Source organism: Dendroctonus ponderosae, unplaced genomic scaffold (assembly GCF_020466585.1).
Source record: "Dendroctonus ponderosae isolate FM_Combo_2020 unplaced genomic scaffold, Dpon_F_20191213v2 Dpon_F_20191213_1, whole genome shotgun sequence".
Classification (NCBI taxonomy): Eukaryota; Metazoa; Arthropoda; class Insecta; order Coleoptera; family Curculionidae; genus Dendroctonus; species Dendroctonus ponderosae.
This window is the reverse complement of record NW_026017110.1, coordinates 5045128-5057774: the sequence shown is the minus strand read 5'-3', so window position 1 is coordinate 5057774 and position 12647 is coordinate 5045128. Positions and strand designations below refer to the sequence as shown.

Here is a 12647-nt window from a genome sequence, read left to right as displayed (position 1 = left end):
AAATCACCAATCCAATGCCCGCTCACGCAAAAATTGTCATTTCTTAAATTGATTTTCGTATAACGTAGTACATACCTGACTTCAAACTTTAAAGAAAAAGAAACATACCACAATTTTGTTTGCTTCAAATAGACTGTGGTTTAATGCACCAACTACCCAAATATTAGGACAAGGGACAAATACTGGAAAAATATCACAAAAAATATCTTACAAGGCTCCAAGCCTAACGCAGCTTTCTATGATTTACTTTAACTCTTTAAATACAAAAAAAAAAACAAAAATCTACACAAGTGTCTTTGGAGTCTTAGGTAGTTGGTTTCTTTTTGCCAAAGGGGTTCATCTTCTGAAGCCAGGTGTTTCCGAGGCCACTTTCACTGAAAAAAAAACAACAGATTTAAAGCTCCAGCTTTATGCTCATTCATAAGACACCACAGTAAAAAAATACCTGGACTTCAGCGACTGCCCCATTGCTTCCTCTATATTAGCTGCTCTAAGTTTGTCGATCAGCTGCGCCCTGTACACGTGCTTTAAAGGCACTATAGTTACTTGTTCTTCCATCTGCCTCTCCATGCGGCGACAGGCTTGTGTGAACGAGTAACCGTACCAATCGATTTCTTCGGATGTGTACTGAAACCATCATTAGATGCCTTTAATACAACTTAAAACTACCTATAAACATGTGGGCAAACCGGCGCAAGATAAGGGAAAGAAACAAAGAAAGCTATTACTCTTGCGAGTCAGTTTATTCCAGCGGGACTCTGGTTTTCAATGCAGCAACTAATTTTAATTTAAGTTTGCCATATAAACATACATGCCATCGGGAAACGTTTTTGCGCATTGCCTCTTTAGAGTCGACAAATCTTAACAGAAGGAACTGCCTTATCGTGTACAAGAAAGTATCCGGAAGTATGGTATACATATGTCGAAAAGCGCGCGAGTCGCTAGTGAACCGCGACTTGCAATAAGGAATCAAAGCAGCATTCATTTCGCAACAATCGAAGCGCTGTAGTTAATAAAGCTCTTTGCAACGAAATCAAAGTCCAAATAAACCCTCTAGGCATCACATAGTTATACTCACAGCGTCCAAGTATTTTCTGTATTTTTCCAAAATTTCCTTCTGCTGATCAGGCTTGCTATTCAACGATGGACACCCATTTTCCAGTTCTTGGAGAATTTTCCGTTTCAGCCCCAAAGGCAGCAGAGAATGTAGGTCGCAGGCAGGCGTCTGAAATTAAAGAAAACATCTAGAAATAAATAAATGTTTGCAAAAAGGTTCAATATCGAGGAATGTGCACTTAATGTTGCAGCCTAGTTTTGAGATGGCAACTAACAACGAACGATAATACAATAGGTATACAAAGTCGAACATTACGGCTAACTGGAGTGTAATTTTTAAATTATGTATTTTTTATGCGATAATGGCATTATACAAAGTTTTTCCAAGAATTCGTGACATATCAAACTTAGGTTTTTTTTTTAATTTAATCGGTTTAACAGGCGATTCTTTTATATACTCTACTCAGACAGTTCTTATACTTTAATCCACGCGATGCGAGCAAGTTTTGAAAAAAGGTTTCCTTGAAACGACGTGGGAAACTCGACCACGCATTGCCAAGATCACGGGCAAAACCGTTAATGCTTTGCATCAACCTTGAGTTAACAATTTTATCTATATGAGGCGATTAAAAAAGACCGATTAACTTATCACGCAAGCTTTGAATGATTGTTGTCGCAAAAATAAAAGTATTAAAACATAACAATAACTCACGCAAGACGTATATGGAGCATGTTTGGAATTAAATGTGGCAGGACCGACATGTTATTGAACATTTCGATGATATTCAAATAAAACATACTAAATAGAAGCTATTTTTAGCAAAACATATGCAGTCAGTAATCGAAAACATCTCTCCGCAAAATATAAGGAAACGGCGTAGATCAGTTACTATGCCAAGATCAGCCACTTACCTTTAGTAAGTAGTGATCAAAACCATAATTGGCATTGATAAGGCTAATGGTGCGCTCGGTGACAATGACCGAAAAGTACTTGTCCAGCACCTCGCTGTGTACGACGGATCGTTTCAGGACAGGCACCCAAAAATGGGGTACACGTCTAGAATACCTATCTTTTATCTGAAATCCCTGCACCACAGCCTCCCCGCCCCACATATGCTTGTGGTATTCCCTGGGATACACCAGGGGCAGTTTTACGTTCTGGACTGGGCTCCTAAAAGGACCTTCTATCGTTAAAAAATTCGCCGCTTTAAACCCATCGATCTTACACTTCGCCGGTAATGTCGTCCCTTTTCCATTTGCCCACCTCGGGAACATAATGTACCGCTGAAGGCTCTGTGAGCTTCCACTCTTTGTAAAATTTACGGTAGGCCTCTGGCAGAAGAGCTCCTACGCCTTTATCAAAAATGGTTGGTTTTTGAAAGATCCCCAAGTTCTTCACAGACTGAAACAAAAATCTGGATCAGTCGATTCATGACTTGCAAATTTTCACCCAATTGAATGATTTAAAAACATTGTAAGAGGATTTTTCAATCAGCCAGTCATTCGCATCACCTGAACATTCGGGGCCGATTTATAATTTGGCTCACAATCGAACTAGAATTATGAACAATCAACGTGTCCCTCACCTGGACTGTTTTAGAAGCCATTTTGCATGTTGTGTTTAGGAATTAAGGGACTCTCAAGAAAAGCCTGCGACTTAAAATTCCATAACCTAAAATAAACTATCAATAATTTTATAATCTGTGAATAAACTGAAAACCAAGGCGCTTATTTTCATGCGTGTACGCGTGCGCCCCCGGAAAATTTTTGTATTGATAATTGCCTAAAATCGGTAAAAGCAAATTCACCAGGCGAGTGACAATTCACATGTGTGAGAATCTTACTATCATGCGCAAACACAGAAGTGACTGAATCAAGAGTTTGATAATCTGTGATGCAGAAATAGATTAGAAATATCGCTTGTGAATATCGAATTTGCTTCTCACCGATTTTAGGCAATCAGCAATACAAACATACATACCGGGAGCTCTCACGTAAAAGCATGAAAATAAACGCCCAGGGGACTCTCATGTAATGACAGCACAGCTTATTTATGATATTATGATATTTAAGCTGTGATGACAGTTCTGAGTTTTTATTTTTTGCTCACGCCGTGAGGGGTCTACTCTTTTCGTCAGAGCTACCGCGCTACCCTTTGAATATAAAACTAACTTAGTTTTATATTCAAAGGCGCTATCACTAAGTCCGATTTTCACCAAAAACGAAACTAAGTTTATGTTAAACGCCGAAATTAAACTGGTTTAACGACAAGCCGTTTTTACCAGCGCTTCGGTACGTTTCATAAACTGCGTTTAGTGAAAACGCTGTATTCATTGTAGTTGGGTTTATTGCTGGTTTCCCGTTGATAGATTTTCAATAATAATATTTGGTTTTGAAACTCTTTCCACCGAAGAAGGGGAGAATAGAGAACTTTCCAATATCGAAAAATCGTTGGCATTTTCAGAAAAAATGTCGCGGAGAAAAAGTGTTATTCAGGGGATAATCTACAACGGAAGTCACTTTTTATTATCGAAATTCCAGAGAGCTCAACACTAGATCAATATTTATTATTTTTTTGAATTAAACGGTTTTTGTGCATATTATCAATAAGGACTGTTCGTTCGAGTGTTAAGTATTTTTTGCTCAATAATTTAATAATAATTAACTAGTCAAATTTTCCACAGTAGACTGTTTTATTATGTAACATAGGGGTATTCTGCTGCAAACACACCTTCAATTATTAGTCTTTTGCTGCTGTGAATTACACTTCATCGACGCAACGACTGAAGCAATACACAATTGAACACTTCGACAAAACAACTTTCAACGGACACAACTTCAATTATTAGTGTTTTTCGGCTGCTCATTTCATTCGAAATTGAACGCTTCTTGAACTCTAAGTAGGGACTGCTTAGATTTGCAATCTTCAATCTTTTTTTGCTCAGTTTTTCAACTTTAAATGGTCCGGTTTTCCACAGTAGCATCTTTTTCAGTAGTTAGGGGTGTTCTGCTGCGAACACATCTTCAATTACGACCTTGTATCGAAAACTACCATTTTGCGGAAGACATGTATAAAAATAAATCAGAAATTACTTTTTCGGAGCAAAAATTGCCGACGAACAAACCTTGGTCTTGGTCATTACTGGTTTTCAAAAAGCGGTAGGAAATATAGACAAACCCGGTGTATATTTTATAAGTAAAGTATTTCAGTGCTTATTCTAACACAGATCTTAAATGGATATAAGTGTGGATGCTCTTGCTAATAAGGCAAAAAGGCACTTTATATTTTAAGGTCAATATGAAGAATTTAGTGGAGGTCAGCCCTTGATGATATTTCAGGTTTTAAAAGCATCTCACTTAGATTTCAAAGCCGCTTTCTTTAAACCGGTTGACCAAAAAACGCTCAACCAATAAGCTGATTGTAGTTTATTACGAAGACCTTTGTATTTGCCTGATTTACCCAAGATCCACCCCTAGAGCAGCATTCTTGGCTGCGGCTACTATGGTGGATTTGGAGCAAGATAGGCAAGTTGTAAAACCCGTAAAAAGCAAATCTTTATATATAGATATTAAATGCGCTGCAAATAGAGTGGGAAGTCTAGTGAGTAGTCTGCACCACTCTTCTTTATTTTTCGACTCTACTCGTCTTTATCTACGATCTGCACAGATCACAGATATCCGTGATCTGTGGTAGTCAGCGCCAAAAGTGTTCGTTAAGCAATGGGTTTAAACACGAAACTGTGAATTTTGGTAGGTCCTGGAAAAATGAAAACAACCATTATAAAACTATCTTCTTTCAAGTATAAGAATCTGAAGTTATATTTTACATTTTACATATCCCTATCTACGACTTATTACAGTAAAAAATGACTTTACTTTTATGTACATTCTAGATAGATATAAGTCTTTTAACAATAGGAAGTAATCTTTGTTCAAGGGTAAAAAAATATTACACAGTAAAATATGGCAAGAAAACACGTCCTTGATGCAAGGATGTCTTGGTAAGGGTTTGCATTTACATTTTGCACGATAATTTTTTAAAAACAGTCTTTCGGGATTGGCGTTGCGCAGTTGCGACCTCGAACTGGCACGACAACTAGCATGTCGCCGTGAGACCAGCCTGTTGGCACAGAGTTCGAACTAGTTCGAAATTTATGAACTAGCTCTATATATGGAACAATTTTGGAAAACCTGTTCTTTGAGGAAAGTTGTACCTGCGGAAACACAATTTTCCAAGAGAATAGTTTGCTCTCCAGACTTGTCTATCCAAACGGAAACATACTGGTTCGGATCCAAGTCGCCCAGAGAGCGTGAAAAATATGGCACCAGGGCCTAAACTTGACGGCACAATCAGACTATTAGGCACAAAAATACGGCACAAAATCTCACACATACTCCTCACTCGGCTTATTGTTATTAGTCAGTCTTAGCGAGTTGGGCACTCGACTGTTCATCGTGTCGGGTAGCTCGGCAATGTCTTTGAAAACTCCCGCTAGACTTTCGAAATTTGGGCCCCAATTTAGTAGGTAGTCCCATCCCAAGGCCGTACTGGGCGGGCTTCCAGTTCCCGCTCTATAGAGGGGCCCTCCTAGCTCGTCATCCGACGCAACCAATGTACTCATTGAACCCCTGACATACACAGAAAAAATAAATGCTGCACAAGAACCAGAAAGCTACTACTCACCGATACGAGGAGTCAAACCCATCACAGGATGGAGGCGGAATGTTACTTTTACTACCACACCCCGACTGTTTCTCATTAGGCTTATATTTGTCGTCACCCGGCAGACTCGCATTGTCGTATTCAATCTCCGAGCAGGTGAACGAGTCATTTCCGCTCTCATCCGTACTAGTCGAGCTGTTATGCGTCTCCGCCACTGGACTGTGACGCATATGGTTACTCTAAAAAATCATCAGAATCAGAAGTGACACCTTTTGCTTCACGTTTATTTACCAAATGATTGCTCCCTCCCACTCGTGGAACCTCGCTACTAATGGAAACGGCCTCCAACGTGGAAATTAAGCTGGAATTTCGAGCTCTTTGGTTCAGTCTCTCGATTTCTTCCGCGGTCAGTCCCATGGCAGGCGACGTTGAAGAAACAGGCGGTGGCGCAGCAGTTTTCCTTCACAAGCGAACAAACGGTCACGGAAAAGAGGCGAGAAACCCATGATAATTTAAAGAAGGTTGCTCATTTGAATATGAGATGGTTCATATCGTAACTATACCTGCTGCTACTCCGTCCGCTTAACTGGGACATAACCGGACTATTAAGGCTGCGTTCGCTGTTGCTATGCAACGCGTCCTTGCCCACACCCCCACTACTCGATGTAGTAGCCAATAGGGCGCTTTGCAACGGTTTCCCGCTGATGTCGTGCAGGGTGAGGATGCGCGGCTGCTGCGCCGACATTTCGCTGCTGGGGCTGAGTCGAGCCAGGGGAGTGGACTGGTGGCCGCGAGCTGTAGGCGTGGCTACAGGCGGGGCACGCGGCACAAATCTATATACGAAACTATTTATTGAAAATTTTGACATGTTTGAATTAGTTGAACTAAACTCACCCGCTTGGATGGTGGGGCGAATGCCGGTGTTGCGCCTGCGTGTTTGCCGGACCGTGCTTGTGATGGTACCCCGTCGGCGTAGCCTTGAACTTCCGCACTCCGCCACCCTCCCGGAATCCTTTGTAGTGGTACACAATGTCGATGTCAGAGGGCGCGATACTACTGGCGTTCTCAAGGTCGTAGTGTTCGGGCATGTCCCCGCCCATATCGTTGGAGGCGTGATCGTGCCCGTGATTGGCCGAAGGCGGAAGGGGCGGGTGCAAGTCGTCTCTCATTGGCGGAGATTTAGTGACGACTTCTCGTTCAATTATGTCCGGCCGCTGGGGCCGTGGCAGATCATTGCCCTGGTGAATGTCGCGCTCTTTGAACTTCTTCGGCAGCAGCTCCGGCCCACGAATCACGTCACAGCCGATGCCACGAATCACATCGCCGTCTGTGTGATAAGTCATTGAGCTGTCCATTGAGTGCAGATTTCTCGATAGGACACCGTCATTTGCTGCTGAGATAAGAAAATCCATTAGACCATATTTTGATGGAAAACTGTAAAAAAACTTGCCAACTGTTCCAAGGCTGTGGCCGCCATTCTGCTTTGAGTGAATGTTATTGGAGCTATTGGGGCTTCCTGTTTTCTCTTTGTACTGCTTGCGCAGCCTGAACACAACAAATGAGACCAGAATGGCCACCAAAAGCACCACGAAAAACACAATCACCAAGGTGATTCCGATGCTTAACGGATCCTGAATGGCTGCATTGCCCGCCCCTAAAAACAAAAATGTACGTAATGATAAAACACTGACAAATAGAGCGACTGATTTACCAAGAATTCCGTTACACCCTGCCACAACGTCGCCTTTTTGTATTATTTCGGAAAACACACTGCCCGATCCGTCGAAAGGTTGAATCTCGCGATTGATGGTAAAGTTGGAAAGACAGCCATGGAAAAACTGCGGAAAACTTGCGTTCACGTAGTAGAAAGCGCGCTGAGCGCCTCCCAGTGACAAGTACGTCAAATAGGGGTCGAGGAAGTCATGAACTCCAGCCGAATCCAGTTCTTCACCCAACCGATTACCTGAAAGAAATCAAAAACTATTTTGATGAAACTAAAGCTATTTGCAAAAATTACCATCGAAGATCACTTGAAGGCTGCGCAGCCTGATGTGGAGCGTCAAATTGTGCCACGCACCGTCGTTCACATAGCGATCGTTATCTGTCATGTTGACAATGGATGACGTTTTGCTGATGTAGAGTAGCCGACCTTTAACGATTTCCACCGAAGTGAAGTGCCGGTTAGAGGTGGCATAGAGCAGCAAGCCACTGTCCTTGACAGTTTTGAAAAGAAAACTGAGCGTTTTGTCGGGCGTGAGTGCTGATGACCTGGCACTGCGGTCTGAAGGGTCGCTAACACTTGACGACGCTCTGTGGACCAAATAGTTTTAGGTAAAACCAAAATATGTTGTAGGTAGTTTATTTCAACCTTCTAGCTCTTTGGTGGGACCACAGGGTGCTGCCCATGTACATGTTCTCCAGCAGCTGCATCCGTTTGTGCTTTTTCGTTATGGGAAGTTCCACAAAACTGCCATCTCGCAGGCTGATGGATTCCAAAGCGCTTTGACAGTTGGGGACTAGAAGGTCCGTCCCGCAAGTACATACAGAGTGAGTCCAACGGTCGATGCATTGCCCAAAACCTGCCTCATACAGTCGAGTAGAGTAATGTCACTCGAAGTGGCCTTAATGCTGTTACCTGCGCAGCTGTCGATAGCTGCTGGGCTTTTTGCGCAGTTCAAGCTGCGCACACATTTGTTGACGACCCCTTCCGCCTGCAAGGGACGGCTTAGGTTCAAGGCGCGCCCATTGATCGACACGCCTTGAAGACAACCGACAAAATCGTCACTGCGCACTTGCCCTGGGCGCTCCAAGACCGGATCGGGGCTGTTAAGCCCACCAATCAAAAGCGGTTGGTTGTTGAAGTTCAGGGTGCTGGAGAGACCGCGTCATTTTAAAAAAGTTCGACTTTTTATGCGTCTATTTCACTTACCCAGTATCTCCGCTGTTTTCCGTGTAACACCCGCCATCACCAGGCCGACAGTCCTCGCATAAATCCCCATTTTCCCCACAACTTCCCACGTTCAGCGACACCACTTTTCCATTGCGGGTGGCTGTAATTCGATGCCAGTTTCCATCGGCCAAGGCACGACCATTACGACCGGTGGCAGTTATGGAGATGATAGCGCTACGGGCTCCGCCAAAACTAAAAACCGCACGCCCCTGCACTAGTTCGAGGGCAACAAAGTCGCTCCTTCCCATAGTTTGAAGCCCGAAATTGTACAAGAGAAGTGAATCCGGCTTGGTGGTGGCAAAAGTGATGGTGATGTCGTTAGTGACGGCATCCAGCGTGGGGAAAGCCATGAACGAAAGATCACCGAATCCCCAGGTGGACTTTTCACAGTGGCGTCCGTAACGCCCATCCGTGCAACTGCAGTTGTAGCCTGGCATGAGGTTTTGGCAAAGGCCCCCGTGTAGGCAGGGGTTTGGTCTGCATGAGTCCGAAAGGGTCTCGCATTGGTTGCCGCGATAGCCGGATCTGCAATAACGGTATTTATAAGGTTTGCTTTCTTGGCTACCGTTTCCTGATATTTTGTTGTGGATGCTACCGAGCCCGAAAATGTTCACATACTGTGATCCATTGTTGCTTTGACAAAACGTAAACAAATGCATCTGTTTAATCTAAAATAAAACCCAACCAAAGTAACCCACCTGCACAAACAGAAGAAGCTGGATCCATCCGGGCCCTCTTTGCAAGTGCCGCCGTTTTGACAGGGGTTCTCCGAACACGCGTCCTCCTTGTTTAACTCACATTGCTTGCCATCCTTATTGTGGGGGCACAAACATTGATAGTCAAACCCTTGCCGACGACACTGCGCGTTGTTCTTGCAGGGGTTGGGCAAGCAGGGGTCTTGACGTTGGGCGCAAGTGGCTCCTGCGTAACCGTCTGCGCATCGACAAGCGGACTCGTGCTGAAGCAACGGCGCAGTAAATATCAGCGCCGGAGTATCCACGGTCTTGGTAGCGCGCTTGGCAATCAGTGATTCAGTGCAAATGCCCCCTATAAGAAAACTGTTAACAAAACGGGCATAATCTCACTAAATAACTGACCATTATCGCAGGTGTTGTCGTCGCAGGCGGAGTATCCAATTACAAAGTCCTCGCTTCGGAACAGGCCTATCAAATCCTCGCGCTTTTTCAGCAACTTTTCCTTGGTGTATAACTGGCTTTTGTAGTTGGCGCGACTTTTTACCGCCATGCTCAGCACCAGGCCCGACTCGCCGTCGTGCAGACTGAAAAGATCAAGCGTTTCCTCCCGCCCCAAGCCGGACTTCACAGAATCCATAAATGCCGCATAGCGATTGGCCAGGAACGTGACGGCTGTCATGTTTCGGACCAATAAAGCTACCGAGTTATCGATGGTTGCGTTGTCAAACTGACTGATCTCCATCTGCAAAGAGTGATGTGCGACAGATGAAAACCGCCATTCCAAAATTCCAACTGCACTTACTGTAACTGTCGATATGACCGCTTGGTGTTTCCCGTCGTGTCCAGATACAGTCAATGAGTAGCCCCTAGAAGTGGAAGTAGCTTGCGCGTCTACTAACTCGAGATCGCAGCCATGCAGAATGCGCAGCACTTCAGGCGAGGCTGGTTTTTGCAATATTTTGCACTTGTAGTCGCCGGTAATATCCGGATCGTTGGGTTGCACTTTTGCGACAACCCCGCTTGGGAACAAGCCTCTAAAGGTGCGCACCACCAGATGCACCGACCTCGGAGTGGACTCCGAGTCGTTTTCATCCAAAACGACAATCTTGACCGGATGTTGACTCCTCTTTGACGGGGTGCCGCTGTCCTCTACTTCCACCACTAGGTGCAGCTCTGGAGTTACCTATGGGCATATCCGAAATTGCAATGCGATCCAACTGAAGCTCCAAACTCACTTCTCTGTCGATTTTCCGAGTGGTGATGATCGATCCGCTGCGCTTGTCGATTTGCACAAAGTCCCGCTCCTTGCCCCCCACTAACGTGTAGGTGAATGGAGCCCCGTTGGGAGGCAGGTCAGGATCTTTGGCGCTCAGCACCATTACTTTCGTGCGAGGAGGCTCGTTTTCCATTACTCTCCCTACCACCTGCCAGAACAATACAATTTTCCAAATTGGATGGAGGAGAGAGTGCTGACACTGACCTGAGGCGGGTCGAATATTGGGCCATTGTCGTTCACGTCCAGCACCTCGATCTGGACGGTTGCAGTGCCGGTTTGCGGCGGAAATCCAGTATCAATCGCGCCTACAGTCAGTGAATATCCAGAAATAGTCTCTCGATCCAGAGCGCGTGCCGTCTGGATATCACCCGATTGGGGGTCGATTTTGAAGGCTTGGTCCACGTTGCCGCCCATTATTGAGTAACTGAACTGGTTGTTTTGGTAGCGCACGTCTTTGTCCACTGCCTTGACGCTGCTCACCTTGGTACCTGTTGAAGAACGCGGAAATTAGTACCAGATGAAGAAATATTTGCTACTCACCAATGGGCGCCGCTTCCGAAACCTCTGCCCGATAGATAAGTTGAAGAAATTCGGGAGGGTCGTTGCCGTCCTGCACAGTGACAATGACCTGCGCCTCATCGGTGTCATTTCCCCGGATTCCGCCAGCGTTCTTTGCCATCACCGTTAAAATGACGCGATTCTGCGTCTCTCGGTCCAGATTTCGAGACACACTTATTGCGCCCGACTCGCCATTGATGATAAACCCTCGATCATTGCTAGAACCTGAAGCAAAAGTACTAATTAGTAGGGGTGGTCGCTATTTAATGTAACCGCTAAAATAACTGTGTTCCAAACGTGTAACCTGAAACCGTAGTTACAGCTAGCCGATTTAACCGGTTTTTTTTTGAACCGTCTGACAAAACCGAACCAGTGCTTGTGCTTACTTCGCACCAGCTGTTGTAAAGTTGACATAATTTTTTAAATTATTTTTTGGTGGTAGCAAAATCAACTCGAGTAATATTTCGTCCAGGTTTGCCAAACACGCATTTCTGCTTGTTGTTATTGTGGATTATTTAATGTTATTGTGAAACGAAATGCGAGAGATTATTTTCTAAATAATCAATAGTCATAAACGAGCGAAGAACTAGAATCAGTAAAAAGCATCAGCAAAAAATTTAATTCTTAAATGTTAATTCATTTTTAAATGAAAATGAGATTTTTAAACAATTTCGCATATAAACCGTTTATTTTATTTAATCACTCTAGTTTATTATCAGTTTCTTTGTGCCTTAAGTGGTTACTTATGACCCATGTTTTGTTTTTGATTTTAGAATATTTTATTTTAAGTTTACCAATGTTAGGAACTATGTTTTTAATCAAGGCAATCATTATATACCATCACTATTTCTACTATCATTATCATTCTGCATTTTTAATGAAAAATTTAGAAAGCAACATGTTCCTTTTGGAACCGCACTTTGAAACCTATTACCAAGGTGGAACGTTGTAACTGTGTTACAGAAAAATAACCGTTTATCACTCAGTCCGCTCACTGCTGACAAATCTCGCTATTTTATATATGAATCAGCCCTGTGCTGTATCACTCACGTTAACTTTAACGTGCATGTTATCCGTCAAACACGTTATGTGGCTCCAACTGGTGTGTTGTATCAGTAAAACCTTTATATTATAACAGGCGCACGCTATCGACGAACGTTATATTAAGAAATAGCGCTTCAGAATAACAGCATCAAATCACATGCCGCTTTCGAAATTAAGGTGCATCCCTCGAAGTTAACTTCGAGGAATAAATAAAACAATTGTGTTTAATCAGAGCGTAGTTTTGTCTTTTAGCTATAATTTGTTTTTAATTTAAAAGAAAAATATCTCTTTTGGTGGTCTTATAAGGTTAGCTTTATTAAAACAATTGGAAAATGGTCTTGAAAATAAACTTTATTTTCCTCCACAAACTCTACTAAATTTTCAAATTGTTTGCGGGTTGTTTTT

General features: G+C 43.5%; 2 protein-coding genes across 4 annotated transcripts in view; both read right to left on the bottom strand.

Annotated features, from left to right (window-relative positions):
- Window positions 1–203: 203 nt before the first annotated feature.
- LOC109534971 (39S ribosomal protein L28, mitochondrial) lies at window positions 204–2908 on the bottom strand. Its single transcript, XM_019900773.2, has 6 exons — window positions 2643–2908; window positions 2283–2458; window positions 1969–2227; window positions 1079–1225; window positions 446–627; window positions 204–374 (listed from the first exon to the last, which is right to left on the bottom strand). Exons 1-6 carry the CDS (start codon window positions 2661–2663, stop codon window positions 305–307), a joined length of 855 nt encoding a protein of 284 aa, XP_019756332.1. The 5' UTR covers window positions 2664–2908; the 3' UTR covers window positions 204–304.
- A 1926-nt stretch (window positions 2909–4834) lies between these two features.
- LOC109534948 (cadherin-related tumor suppressor) overlaps window positions 4835–12647 on the bottom strand; it is a 41800-nt gene continuing 33987 nt past the window's right edge. The window contains exons 27-43 of one of the 3 annotated variants that reach the window (XM_048664844.1): window positions 11181–11423; window positions 10845–11128; window positions 10600–10788; window positions 10167–10547; window positions 9767–10106; window positions 9368–9716; window positions 8649–9194; window positions 8355–8590; window positions 8088–8298; window positions 7737–8029; window positions 7431–7682; window positions 7170–7373; window positions 6614–7112; window positions 6283–6564; window positions 6011–6179; window positions 5741–5958; window positions 4835–5685 (exon numbers count right to left, since the gene is read on the bottom strand). In XM_048664844.1, coding sequence (XP_048520801.1) covers window positions 5442–5685; window positions 5741–5958; window positions 6011–6179; window positions 6283–6564; window positions 6614–7112; window positions 7170–7373; window positions 7431–7682; window positions 7737–8029; window positions 8088–8298; window positions 8355–8590; window positions 8649–9194; window positions 9368–9716; window positions 9767–10106; window positions 10167–10547; window positions 10600–10788; window positions 10845–11128; window positions 11181–11423 — 4940 coding nt within the window. In that variant the 3' untranslated portion in view covers window positions 4835–5441. Of the gene's footprint in view, window positions 5686–5740; window positions 5959–6010; window positions 6180–6282; window positions 6565–6613; window positions 7374–7430; window positions 7683–7736; window positions 8030–8087; window positions 8299–8354; window positions 8591–8648; window positions 9195–9367; window positions 9717–9766; window positions 10107–10166; window positions 10548–10599; window positions 10789–10844; window positions 11129–11180; window positions 11424–12647 lie in introns of all 3 variants that reach the window. The other 2 variants (XM_048664845.1, XM_048664840.1) reach the window with 2 other exon arrangements.